Source organism: Bombina bombina, chromosome 7 (genome assembly GCF_027579735.1).
Source record: "Bombina bombina isolate aBomBom1 chromosome 7, aBomBom1.pri, whole genome shotgun sequence".
In the NCBI taxonomy this organism is placed as follows: domain Eukaryota; kingdom Metazoa; phylum Chordata; class Amphibia; order Anura; family Bombinatoridae; genus Bombina; species Bombina bombina.
The window spans coordinates 94,637,917-94,652,068 of NC_069505.1; the positions used below are offsets into that span (position 1 = coordinate 94,637,917).

The window sequence follows — 14,152 nt, forward strand, 5'->3', positions numbered from 1 at the left end:
CATCGTTCAAAATGGAAACTATTTGGACAATTTTACCCATGATCCAAAAGGGTCAGTACATGACCACAGTGGATTTAAAGGATGCTTACCTTCACATACCGATTCACAAAGATCTTTACCGGTATCTAAGGTTTGCCTTTCTAGACAGGCATTACCAGTTTGTAGCTCTTCCATTCGGATTGGCTACGGCTCCGAGAATCTTCACAAAGGTTCTGGGTGCTCTTCTGGCAGTACTAAGACCGCGAGGAATTGCGGTAGCTCCGTACCTAGACAACATTCTGATACAAGCTTCAAGCTTTCAAACTGCCAAGTCTCATACAGAGTTAGTACTGGCATTTCTAAGGTCGCATGGATGGAAGGTGAACGAAAAGAAGAGTTCTCTCTTTCCACTCACAAGAGTTCCCTTCTTGGGGACTCTTATAGATTCTGTAGAAATGAAGATTTACCTGACAGAAGACAGGTTAACAAAGCTTCAAAATGCATGCCGTGTCCTTCATTCCATTCAACACCCGTCAGTAGCTCAATGCATGGAGGTGATCGGCTTAATGGTAGCAGCAATGGACATAGTACCCTTTGCACGCCTACATCTCAGACCGCTGCAATTGTGCATGCTAAGTCAGTGGAATGGGGATTACTCAGACTTGTCCCCTACTCTGAATCTGGATCAAGAGACCAGAAATTCTCTTCTATGGTGGCTTTCTCGGCCACATCTGTCCAGGGGGATGCCATTCAGCAGGCCGGACTGGACAATTGTAACAACAGACGCCAGCCTACTAGGTTGGGGCGCTGTCTGGAATTCTCTGAAGGCTCAGGGACAATGGAATCAGGAGGAGAGTCTCCTACCAATAAACATTCTGGAATTGAGAGCAGTTCTCAATGCCCTTCTGGCTTGGCCCCACTTAACAACTCGGGGGTTCATCAGGTTTCAGTCGGACAACATCACGACTGTAGCTTACATCAACCATCAGGGAGGGACAAGAAGCTCCCTAGCAATGATGGAAGTATCAAAGATAATTCGCTGGGCAGAGTCTCACTCTTGCCACCTGTCAGCAATCCACATCCCGGGAGTGGAGAACTGGGAGGCGGATTTCTTAAGTCGTCAGACTTTTCATCCGGGGGAGTGGGAACTTCATCCGGAGGTCTTTGCCCAAATACTTCGACGTTGGGGCAAACCAGAGATAGATCTCATGGCGTCTCGACAGAACGCCAAGCTTCCTCGTTACGGGTCCAGATCCAGGGATCCGGGAGCGGTTCTGATAGATGCTTTGACAGCACCTTGGACCTTCGGGATGGCTTATGTGTTTCCACCCTTCCCGATGCTTCCTCGATTGATTGCCAGAATCAAACAGGAGAGAGCATCAGTGATTCTAATAGCGCCTGCATGGCCACGCAGGACTTGGTATGCAGATCTAGTGGACATGTCATCCTGTCCACCTTGGTCGCTACCTCTGAAACAGGACCTTCTGATCCAGGGTCCCTTCAAACATCAAAATCTAATTTCTCTGAAGCTGACTGCTTGGAAATTGAACGCTTGATTTTATCAAAACGTGGTTTTTCTGAGTCAGTTATTGATACCTTAATACAGGCTAGGAAGCCTGTTACCAGAAAGATTTACCATAAGATATGGCGCAAATACTTATATTGGTGCGAATCCAAGAGTTACTCATGGAGTAAGGTTAGGATTCCGAGGATATTGTCTTTTCTACAAGAAGGTTTAGAAAAGGGTTTATCCGCTAGTTCCTTAAAGGGACAGATTTCAGCTCTGTCCATTCTTTTACACAAACGTCTGTCAGAAGTTCCGGACGTTCAAGCTTTTTGTCAGGCTTTAGCTAGGATCAAGCCTGTGTTTAAAACTGTTGCTCCACCATGGAGTTTGAACTTAGTTCTTAATGTTTTACAGGTTGTTCCGTTTGAACCCCTTCATTCCATTGATATCAAGTTGTTATCTTGGAAAGTTCTGTTTTTAATGGCGATTTCCTCGGCTCGAAGAGTCTCTGAGTTATCTGCCTTACATTGTGATTCTCCTTATCTGATTTTTCATTCAGACAAGGTAGTTCTGCGTACTAAACCTGGGTTCCTACCTAAGGTGGTCACTAACAGGAATATCAATCAAGAGATTGTGGTTCCATCTTTGTGTCCTAATCCTTCTTCGAAAAAGGAACGTCTGCTACACAATCTAGATGTAGTCCGTGCCCTGAAATTTTATCTACAGGCAACTAAGGATTTTCGACAAACGTCTTCCCTGTTTGTCGTTTATTCTGGTCAGAGGAGAGGTCAAAAAGCTTCGGCTACCTCTCTCTCCTTTTGGCTTCGTAGCATAATACGGTTAGCCTATGAGACTGCTGGACAGCAGCCTCCTGAAAGAATTACAGCACATTCTACTAGAGCTGTGGCTTCCACTTGGGCCTTTAAGAATGAGGCTTCTGTTGAACAGATTTGCAAGGCTGCAACTTGGTCTTCTCTTCATACTTTTTCCAAATTTTACAAATTTGACACTTTTGCTTCTTCGGAGGCTGTTTTTGGGAGAAAGGTTCTTCAGGCAGTGGTTCCTTCAGTATAAAGAGCCTGCCTGTCCCTCCCGTCATCCGTGTACTTTAGCTTTGGTATTGGTATCCCATAAGTAATGGATGATCCGTGGACTGGATACACTTAACAAGAGAAAACATAATTTATGCTTACCTGATAAATTTATTTCTCTTGTAGTGTATCCAGTCCACGGCCCGCCCTGTCACTTTAAGGCAGGTAATTTTTCCATTAAACTACAGTCACCACTGCACCCTATGGTTTTCCTTTCTCTGCATGTTTTCGGTCGAATGACTGGTAATGGCAGTTAGGGGAGGAGCTATATAGCAGCTCTGCTGGGTGAATCCTCTTGCACTTCCTGTTGGGGAGGAGTTAATATCCCATAAGTAATGGATGATCCGTGGACTGGATACACTACAAGAGAAATAAATTTATCAGGTAAGCATAAATTATGTTTTTACTCTCTTTTATATACTGTGAAATGTGAATGGTCTGTTGTTCACAGGGGCATAAATTGCATGTGTATTGCTTGTTTACTTTCAGTCACTACTTCCTTTTTGTAATGCAAACAAAGTGCTAAATAAAGATTTTTTCCCTTCAGGCACTGAAGACATAAATATTATAGTTACGTGTGATACTGAATAGAAATGATTGTTCCTTTTAAAAAGTTTAGTAAGCAGTAATCTGCCTATCAATTTGCTACTCTATAGCGGTGTTAAAAATAATAGGTTTATTGATGGGAGTTAGTACATGAATGCTGCTAAATCATATTAAATGCGTTATTGACAATGCGTGATGTGTTCATTTGCTACAGGTATTTTTATTATAAATATGTACTATTAAGAAAGTGTAAAAAAACGACTCTAATGAGTTATATGCACGCAATAGTGCAATAATAAAATGCTATTTGTTTAACCCCTCTAGTAATGTTTTTCATGACTAGATAGCAGCAGTGTTTTCACAAAGTATAAATGCTAAAAGTAGTCTTGCAAAATTGCTGCTATATAGGGCTTGATTTATCAAGCTAGGGCCAGGACAGGGGTACATATTCGCCCCTGTCCGTCACAGCTCGCCTGTGGCGGGCAGCTATCCTCTGCCAGAAATAAGCATTGCACAAGAGTGCTATTTTGTGCCCTTGTGCAACACTGCCTGCCGTCAGGAGCTGTGAATCTCCCCAGTCGGACAAGACCGGGGAGATTAAAATTCTCCATGGAAGAGGTTAGGAAAGCAGCCTTCTGATGACCGCTGCTTGATAAATACTGACTGCAGGTTCTCTTGTGAGAACCTGCAGTCGTAGGGGGGTGAACGGCTAGATAAATCAAGCCCATAACGCGTACTCCTAAACCTACTTGCTTTTCAACATTTTTCAATTTCAGGTTACAAAATAAAGGTAAAGGAACTATTTGTAAACAATTTGATACTCTCCAGTGGGGAAAAAAATGGATAATTGGGAAACATTAAAGAGTATAAAGTTATTCAGTACAATGTAATTTTAAAGGGTCATTAAATTCTAAATAAATACTAGATAGAATGATGCATTCAAAGAAAAGAGGAGCCGGGGGGGTGGGTGATCCTATAATAGCAACATGTAGAGAGATAGAGAGAGAGAGGAGCGCAAATCACGTGGGTTTCGAAGGAAGAAAATGTGTGGGAGAGATGGGTTGTATTTGTAAAAAGGTGCAGTGAGAGGAAAGTAAAATACCTATGCCGTAGAATTATTGATCTAGGGCCATTATGTATATTTGATGCCATTTTTTTGGCCTCCAAATATGGTCATTATAAAGAAAAATAACTTTTTCGCAGACTTTGGGTTTCTCAATTAAATTATTTACACACCACTACTGCAGTCATAAGACAAATGGTTGTAAAAGCTTCTCTGATATCCCCTTTTTTCAGAAATGGGTCATTGTTTATTGGCAAATGGAAGGCCACTAATTGCAGCTGTGCACCACACTTCTGAAATTTCCAACAGTGAGGGGGTTAATTGGGTAGCTTGTAAGATTAATATTTGCTCTAGTGTAGGGATTACCCTCTGACCCCCTAATCCCTACCTGATTTCTCCCAAACACTTCTCTTTCCTCCCCCGATCACCACTTTCATAGATACTGGCAGGCAGCGGTTATTATGTAGTTTAGGGCATTTTATTTATTTTTTAAATATTTTATATTTTATTTTTCTGTAGTGTAAATCCCTACCACTTTCCTGATTCCCCCCCTTCCAAACAGCTCTCTAACTCTCCTCTTCTCACTGCTCCACGCCATGTTTGTCACTGGCAGACAGTGTTCCAATAACAATTTTATTTTTTTTTAATTTTATTTTTATTTATTATTTTTATGTAGTGTAGGGACCTCCCCAGTTGATATTTTTCTGTAGTGTATAGCCCCATCTCTCCTCTCCTTTCATAACGTTTTGCTGCAGTGTACTCTGCCCCTCCCTTCTCAGCTGGGCTGCCCACCCACCTCCCTCACCACAATCAGTGCTCCCTTACCATATGAAGGCAGAACATGCACATCTGTGCTGGACGTAGGTTCTACATCAACACAGTATGCTGGACAAAGTTCTGTGTGACATAGCACCTACATTCATTTGGCGCAAGGGGTTAAAAGCATACAATATTATGGTTTTAGTGGCCCTATTCCACTACTGGAGGACAAAACCACATGTTTAACAATATATTGACCAACATTCGGATTACTGATCAACTTTTATACCTTTTCATGAATCATTATTCTGCTACCATTAGAATTTTTTTTTTACCTTTGGTTTTACCATCATATCTAGATGCAATATCTAGAGTTATTTTGGGGAAAAAATTATTATGAATATATAATTATACTGCTGAAATGTTTAAAACAATAAGGTACCCATATTTGTAGATTGTAAAATAACCATCTCTATCAGTGATTTACAAATGTGTTCAAAATCTAGCAGCCAGCCCAAAGGACCAGGAGTCGGGTATATTGAGGAAATTAAAAAATACATTGATACAAGGGAAGAAAGCATAATTATGTCACTATATAAATCCCTGGTAAGACCTCACCTTGAGTATGGAGTGCAGTTCTGGGGACCGATCTAAAAAAAAAAAAGTCATTGCAGACTTAGAAAAAGTTCAGAGAAGGGCTACAAAGATAATATGAGGAATAGAGAATTTAATCTTTGACGAGAGACTAGTCAAACTTTGTTTTCTCTAGAAAAAAGGTGCTTGAGAGGTGACATGATTACCTTATATAAATATATTCGAGGCCCATATACAGAGATGGAAGAAACTCTGCTTATTCCAAGAGAATTGTTTTTGACAAGAGGACACAATTTAAGGCTGGAGGAAAGGAGATTTAATCTCCTGCAATGGAAATGTTTTTTCACTGTAAGAGCAATAAAATTGTGGAACTCACTACCAAAGGAGGTAGTGAACGCCAATACCATAGATATATTTAAAAAGGGTTTGGATACATTTCTTGCTAGAAACAGAATTCAGGGATATGATTGTGTTAAATGGGTCACTTTTTTTAAGGGAATTAATTTAGACTCAACTGGAGCTTTTTTGTAAGTATATTAGTAAATGAGGTTGAAAAAGACTGAAGTCCATCGAGTTCAACCTATACAAATCTATGTTAATGCAAGGACATATCATATTTTCCTTTCTTTAAGGTGATGATTTTGGTGACATTTAGGATTGGAGGTTCTCACCTTTACAGTCTTAGTAAATCTAGACCATTATATTTATATATCTGAAACTATATGAGCGCTTAATCCAAGAGTAGGTAAATAACAGCACTTCCCATGCCTGATTAAGCCCCGAAACATGCCTGCTGTATATGAACATTTCACTTTAATGAAGGACGTTTTGTTCTTTTATGGTGAGTGCTGTTATTTCCCTCTACTCTTGTATTGACATTGGGGGTGAGGAGAAACCGTGTTAGTAGCGTGCACTCCTAAAAGCTACAATTGAGTGCTATGTTCCAACTGTGTTTTGTGCTACTATATGAGAGCTTGCCATTTTATAACTTAAATATCTGTAATTTTGTCCCTGGAGCTACAGAATATTAACTCTTTATTTACCGTGCAGGTTGTAGTTTTCCAATGCGGAGCAATGGATGATGAAGAGAATGAGAATCAGCTGATCAACTATAACAGCTCAAAAGGGAAGCGGGCACAAGTGATCGCAAGTGATGATGGTAAGGCCAGCACGTCATAGCACAAATCTATACTAGAATAGTGTCTTGCAACCTTAGCAGAATAGTGTGAGTCCAATAAATCTGTTGTGCATACCTCAACTACTTTTTCTTAGTATATATAAGGCTAAAAAAAAAATATCTAAATTATATCAAGCAACTCTTTATTTTTAAATGCAATATATTCTCCCTTCTTTTAGGATACGATTTAAGATCTTAAAGGGATAAGAAAGTCCAAATGAAACTTGCAAGAATCAGAGCTTTCAATCACTTCTATTTTCAAATGTGCTTTGTTCTTTTGCTATCCATTGTTGAAGATTAATACACACATATCCTACACTAGTCGGAGCTAGCTGCTGATTGGTGCCTGCACACATTTGTCTCTCGTGATTGGCTAACTAGATGTGTTCAGTTAGCTGCCAGTAGTGCGATGCTGTTCCTTCAGCAAAGGATAACAAGAGAATGAAGCACATTTTATAATAAAAGTACATATGAAAGTCTTTGTATGTTCTATCTGAATTATGAAAGAGAAAATTGGGGTTTCCCGTCTCTTGAAAAGGACAATAAAGCCTAAAATATTTTGCAAGGTCTTTAAAAACCTTGGAGCAGACGGTTTATTGCCTGTACCTGCTAAAGAGCTGAAATCACAAAATTCCTTAGCCACTGGTGACTGCTTAGGTGGTGAGAGGCTATTTCCTTTTTTGACAGTGTGGGTGGTACATGTAATCAGTAGCTGTACCACCTGCTGACTGAAAATAGCAAGGCTCTCTCACACTGATGACCTTTAGTGCCAAGCAATGTATAACATTGTTACAAGCACTGCTGCAGTATGCTCTTAAACAAAGGATACCAAGAGAATTAAGTACATTTGATAATAGAAGTGCATTTGAAAGTTATTTTAATTTATGTGATTTCTTGGTATCATGACAGTTAAGCTTTGACTTGCAAGTCCTTTTTAAAGTTAATTTTCAAGGACGGGTCACTTATAAAAAATGCATGTTTACATTAAGAAGCATATTGAAAAATATGAAGTTGAATTTGAAATTGCATTGCTGTAAATTTCTTATCTAACGTCACCGTAAAGAGACAATCTAGTACAGTTTGAATTATTCAGCAGTGAGTTTTTTTTAAAATATATTAGAAGCATTTTTTGCAATAGAGTTGCTTTGTATTGTAATACGTCTTTTATTGTAATGCTTTAACTACAGGGCTCAAAATTTTAAATCCTAAGCTACTTGCCAGGCCAAAATGTCACTTGCTACTTCTGATCCCACCCATGTACTTAAAAATGTTTATTGTTTAAAAAGAAAGATAATCACCTTTATTACCCATCCCCCATTTTTGCACAACCAGCACTCTTCTATTTAAATACTTTGTATCTAAGCGTCTGCAGACTGTCCCTTATCTCAGTGCTTTTTACAAACTTACATTTCAGCCAATTAGAGCTGACTCCAACATATCTCTACGGGAATGAACACAATGTTATCTATATGGCACACATGAACTAGCACTTTCTGCCTGTAAAAAGCAAATAAAAGGCACAGACATAAGAGGCTTAGAAATCAGCCTGCGAGTCTGCCAATCACATGTGCAGTAATAGGAGTATTGATAAAGTAACAATAACTTTTTTTTTTACTTTTTAGAGTGTTTTTTGTAAAAGCCAATTGTATTGTAAAATTGGTGAATATCCTATTGTTGTTATAGTATTAATTACTTTACCTGTGTTAATTATCACGGTAATAACGGACACACGTTAACTTTTTGTTAAAGATATTGAAGAATCTGATGATGAACCAGGGAGTGAGGAGGATGAGGATGGGGAGGAAGAGGATGGTGATGAGGAGGAGGATGTATCCGGTAAGTAACTAGAATACTGCAGTAGTGGGAATTAATGTGATCAGTACTTACTCATAACCTTTGTTAAAGGGACACTGAATCCAAATTTTTTTCTTTCGTGATTCAGAGGGCACATGCAATTTTAAGCAACTTTCTAATTTACTCCTATTATCAATTTTTCTTCGTTCTTTTGCTATCTTTATTTAAAAAGCAGGATTGTGATGCATAGGAGCCGGCCCATTTTTGGTTGAGAACCTGTGTTATGCTTGCTTATTGGTGGGTAAATGTAAGCCTCCAATTAGCAAGCGCTATCCATGGTGCTGAAACTAAAATGGTCTGGCTGCTAAGATTTACATTCCTGCTTTTAAAATAAAGATAGCAAGAGAACGAAGAAAAAATCATAATTGGAGTAAATTAGAAAGTTGCTTAAAATTTGCATGCAAGAGACAGGGGTGTCCGGAACACGGTCAGACCAACGGTCCGTGTGTGCAAATGAGAAATTCAAAGTGCTCTGCTAGAGTTAAGGATCGGAGTGCCGTAGCTTAACGGCAGATCAGGCCGTGTAGTCATGCAAAGGAAAAATAAATGCAGGCACTCATAATTTAGAAAAAATAAAACGTACCTTTTATTAGTACACAGAATAAAACAATAAGTGTTCCCAAACAGAGGGCAGACAGGGAGGCAAGCAGTCGAACGCGTTTCGCGCCCCCTAGTGGTGCTTATTCATAGACTATAGTAAGGTGTATCCAGTCCACGGTAGAGCTGCGCATCTTCACCTGTCTCACGATTCGATTCGATTACGATTATCATCGTAACGATTCGATACGATTCGATTCTACGATGCATCGCGATGCATCACGATTACTGCACTATTTCTGCCCAATTTTTAAATTTTTCAGAAAAAAAAATTCAAGAAGTCAAAGTATTGAAATAAACTCTTTTTTTATTTTATTAGCTCAAAAAAGGACACTCTTCCTGTGGCAAAGTCTGAACACAGCAGACAACAACAGTTTATAGAACAGTAAATACTAAATGGCAATTGTTGTATTGGTTTGGAAACAATATTATGGCATCAAACTGTAGTTACAGAGTACGTAGTGTAAAAAGTGCAGTGCTCACAGTGTACTTCTTCAGTAAAAGAAAATATTTAAATGTATATATTATATATTAGTAAGTAGTACACTATACACTTGTAAAGAAACATGAACAACAAATAAATGTCTAACCTATCTATGTTGGTTTTAATTTAATTTCTTTACTTACTTAGTAATAATAATATAATAGACATTAAATTAAAACCCAAATAGATAGGTTAAGCTTAAGTTACCACCATAATACCTTATTTGTGTGAAAATTGTCCTCAGAAAACAAAACATAAATCCCTTATAGGTACAAAATTACAGGTGCAGTCCACTGTGCCTTCATGACTGTCAATTTGTGGCAAACAAACATCACGTGAAGAATCTGGAACACAACACAAAAGCACAGAGTGTGCACACAACACACATGTGATTGTGACATATACAATTAGTTTACACAGTTACAGACTTACAATAGTACTAGAGACTGAGAGAGAGACATTTAAAACAAGTAGCATTGAACTGAACTACTATAACTACAGTTTCTTCTTGATGATTATATTATCTTTATGGGATCACAAATATAATTAGTTAGTTATTAGTTACTGTTAAAGCAGTACTACACACAACTGAATAGTGACTGAGTCTGTCACTGAACAGTACACAGCAGTCACACACAAACAAACAATACATAAAAAAGGACACAGACATCAAGGAGTAAATCATGGTGAAGAAAGGGTGGCACGCCACTCACCTGAGGTGTGTGTGCTTTATTTTTGTATTGTGCTGTTGTGTGTGGCACTGTGTGTGTGCTGTACTGTCTGTAGTGTACAGTATATTTGTGATCCAATAAAGATTTACTCAAGGTTTACTCAAGGCTTTTCCTTCCCCTATAGTGGGGTTTGGCTTCAGTCTCACTCTCTGCATAGTGCACTCATAGACAGTTAGACAGTCACACTCACTAGACACTCAGACACTAGAGACACAGTGGGACACACACACAAACAAAAACATTCAATGGCACCACAGTCAGCCACAGTCACACTCACACTCATAGACACTTAGACAGTGACACTGGGACAGACACACAATCACATACAAACAAAAAAATTCAAAGGCAGTTAATACACTCATCTCACACACACTCATAGAGAATGAGATACATACAAACTTTTCAAACTGGCACTCACTCACAGACACACTCACACACTCATAAAGAGACAGTTAGACACTGCAGTACACACATTGTTATTGTTAACTGGTTGGTTATATTCGGTTAACCCCTACAGATCTGCCTGGGAGTGGGTGGGATGGCATTTGGGATTGGGAATTGGGATCATAAACAAAAACATATGATATCTTTCTTAAAGGGTCTATTTAAAATAGACAATTTTTTAGTGTGAATGAATAATATTAATAATCCCTTATGCAGTGTGCACTATGCACTCACTGCATTGCAAACAATACAGGGGTGTGCTGTAACAATAGCACAACATCTACAAAACAGAGCACTTCCTGATTGGCAAACATCACAGTAACACTAGAAGTAGTAATAGACATTAAACAAGAAGTAGCATTGAACTACTAGATTTACTAACTTTGATTATCAATATCTTTATGGGATCACAAATATATTGTTACACAACACACACACAGTCACAGTCACACACAGTCAAACAATACCAAAAAAAACACACATAATAAAAAGAGTGAATCATGGTGAAGGGTGACACTGACTGACACGCACACATGAGGTGTGTGCAGTTGTGTGTTGTTTCTTTTGTATTGTGTGTGTGTGTGTGTGACTGTGACAGAGTGACGTGGTCGGTCGTGTCGTGTAGTGTACTAGTATATTTTGTGATCCAACAAAGATTTACTCAAGGTTTTAAGCTTCATTTTTCAAAAAGCTATAAGCTATATAACAGTAACAAATATAAAATAACTTAACAGTAGTCTGCACTGGGCAGTGGGGCACACAGCACTTTCTTCTGGATGTGCCAAAAAACATTAAATATTAATATTATAAACCTGAATCACTACTCAGAATTATGGAATATGTAGGTTTTTCTGTAAGAACACTAGTTGATCCACATGCTCTGGTTTGAGGGTGCTTCTTTTAGCCGTTACCACATCTCCTGCAGTGGAGAAAACCCGCTCTGCAGACACGCTTGTACCTGGGATACACAAGTATCGCTTTGACAAATGAGAGAGGAGGGGAAATATGACCTCATGTACATGCCACCATTTCAAAGGGTCTTCAGTGAGAGGCAGAGATGGGGCTTTACAATATTTCTCTATTTCCTCTTCAGCCTTGGCATAGGGGGTCTTGGGTTCTATTGTACCTTCAGTGTCAGTGAAAGACTGTCCCAGCAAAGTCATGAGAAGCGATGTGGACTTTCTTTTGGGAGGAGAAGGGTTATCCTCCTCGATGGCTGATTCTTCTTCCAGAGTTTCTTTTCCCTCAGGCAGTGGCACTTCATCCACGTTTGTCCTCCTAGATGTAACTGTACTAGTACACTCAATCTGTGTTTGAACAAAAGAATAGAAAAAATAGCATTCATTATTACCTCGAGCAGCCAGCCAGCTAATGCTATGTGTGTGCTCAGAGAGACAGTAATGCATAAATAAATGCATACAACAGCTCACATCTATTCAAGAAACATGATGCAATTAAAATTACCTCCAAGGATGCAGCCTCCTCAGTCACTCCTCTGTATATCTCCAATCTCTCCTCCTCTGTGAGAATAAAAGGCAGTCCCTTAAAACGAGGATCCAGGGCAGAGGCTGTATAAAGTATCTTCTTCTCTGCCTCACTGCTGTACCTCTTCAGGAGATCTGTTTTGATGGCATTCTTGATCTCATGGATCATGGGTGTGTCTCCCATGGTGTCTGTCATGTTCTGGAGCAGTTGTGCATTTAGAGGGGCAATGAGAGAAACAGTTGGATTGCGCTCTTCTGACATCAGTGTGGTTGCATCTTTCATTGGCTTTAATGCACTCACAGCATCCTCTGCATTTGACACATCTGTTTCGTTGAGAGTGCAGAGATCTGACTCACTTTTTCTGACTTCTGGAGACAACAATGTGGCACAGATTGCAGGTTGCTGTTCTAGGAACCTCTCGACCATGTCATATGAGCTGTTCCACCTTGTTGTCACATCAGTTATTAGCTTATGATTCTTCAGGCCAAGACATTTCTGTTTTTCTTTCAGACAGTGGTTTGCTGTAGTGCTGCGGTGAAAAAATGTTGATATTCGTCGCACTCTGCCTAAAAGCCTGGAGAGCGTGGCCACTTTCAGCGCCCGCTGGGATGCGAGATTCAGTGTATGGGCGAAGCATTTTACATGAGGGAATTTTCCAACTTGAGCAGCAACAATCATGTTCGAAGCATTGTCGGTCACAAGCACTACAGATTTATCGGACAGCTGCCATTCTTCCACGACACGAGACAGTAGCTCCGCCAGATGAGAACCCGTGTGAGACTCATAAACTGCTCTCGTTTGCAGCACATGCGACAAGATCTTCCAGTCCTTGCTAATGTAATGTGCAGTTACTGTTACATAAGACTCCGTCGTGACTGAAGTCCATGAATCACACGTTAGTGCGACTCGACTGGCTTGGCTCATTGATGCAATTACCTGAGCTTTTGTTTCTTGGTAGAGTGCAGGTATAACGTTTTCTGTTAAGTGATTGCGTGACGGGATCTTATAACGTGGCTCTAGTGTCTTCAACAGGTTGCGAAACCCAAGGTTTTCCACAACAGAGTAAGGCCGTAGGTCCTTCGCTATGAAAGTTGCCACAGCTTTGGTTATTCTCTTCCCTTTTTCAGAGTTGGGTGGCAAAGTTGACAGCATTGCATCAATTCTTGGCTGATGAGCTTCAGCTAGTCTTGTTATTTCCTTGGCAGTGGCACTGGCGACAGCGGCAGGGGTTAGCATCTCAGAGTGAAAACGTCTAACGTGATTTCTCAAGTTAGTAGTATTCCCTAGGTATTTAATTTTTGTGTGACAGGCTTTACAAACCGCGTGTGTCTTGTCCAATTCGTGCTTTCCAGTATGTTCATAAAATCCAAAATGTGCCCAGATGCTTGCTTTTAAAATGCTAGGTGCATTTTTTATCTCTCTATCTTTTTTGTCTCCCTCTGTCATTTTAGCATGACATGTACATATGTGACGGATGATGTTGTTGTCAACGTCAAACTCTGTCAGTGTTAAAAAAAAAAGAAAATACACTAAGTTCCAGTTGTCAAAATGTCAAGCCGCAAATGTAAAATCAACAAGTACTAGTAACTTCAACTACTTTGCCAATGCCATACATTTTGCGAACATAAATTTTAAAACAAATTGCATTGTGATAATTGCAGGGGACATCACTCACTCACTGACACAGTTACTGTAATATATTACACACTTAAAGGTGCAAAAACCCAAACATTTACTTTCATGATTCAGATAGAGAATACAATTTTAAATAAACATCATAACTAACTCTTCTATTATTTAATTTGCTTCATACTTCTCAGATATCGTTTGTTGATGACATA

The 14,152-nt window shown here is 39.4% G+C and overlaps 1 protein-coding gene across 2 annotated transcripts in view; it reads left to right on the top strand.

Moving 5' to 3' along the window:
- Positions 1 to 14,152, top strand: part of PHRF1 (PHD and ring finger domains 1) — a 247,004-nt gene that overhangs the window by 19,276 nt on the left and 213,576 nt on the right. For both annotated transcript variants that reach the window (XM_053720192.1, XM_053720193.1), the window contains exons 2-3: positions 6,590 to 6,698; positions 8,466 to 8,552. In XM_053720192.1, the coding sequence (XP_053576167.1) occupies positions 6,614 to 6,698; positions 8,466 to 8,552 (172 nt within the window). In that variant the 5' untranslated portion in view covers positions 6,590 to 6,613. The remainder of the gene's footprint in view (positions 1 to 6,589; positions 6,699 to 8,465; positions 8,553 to 14,152) is intronic.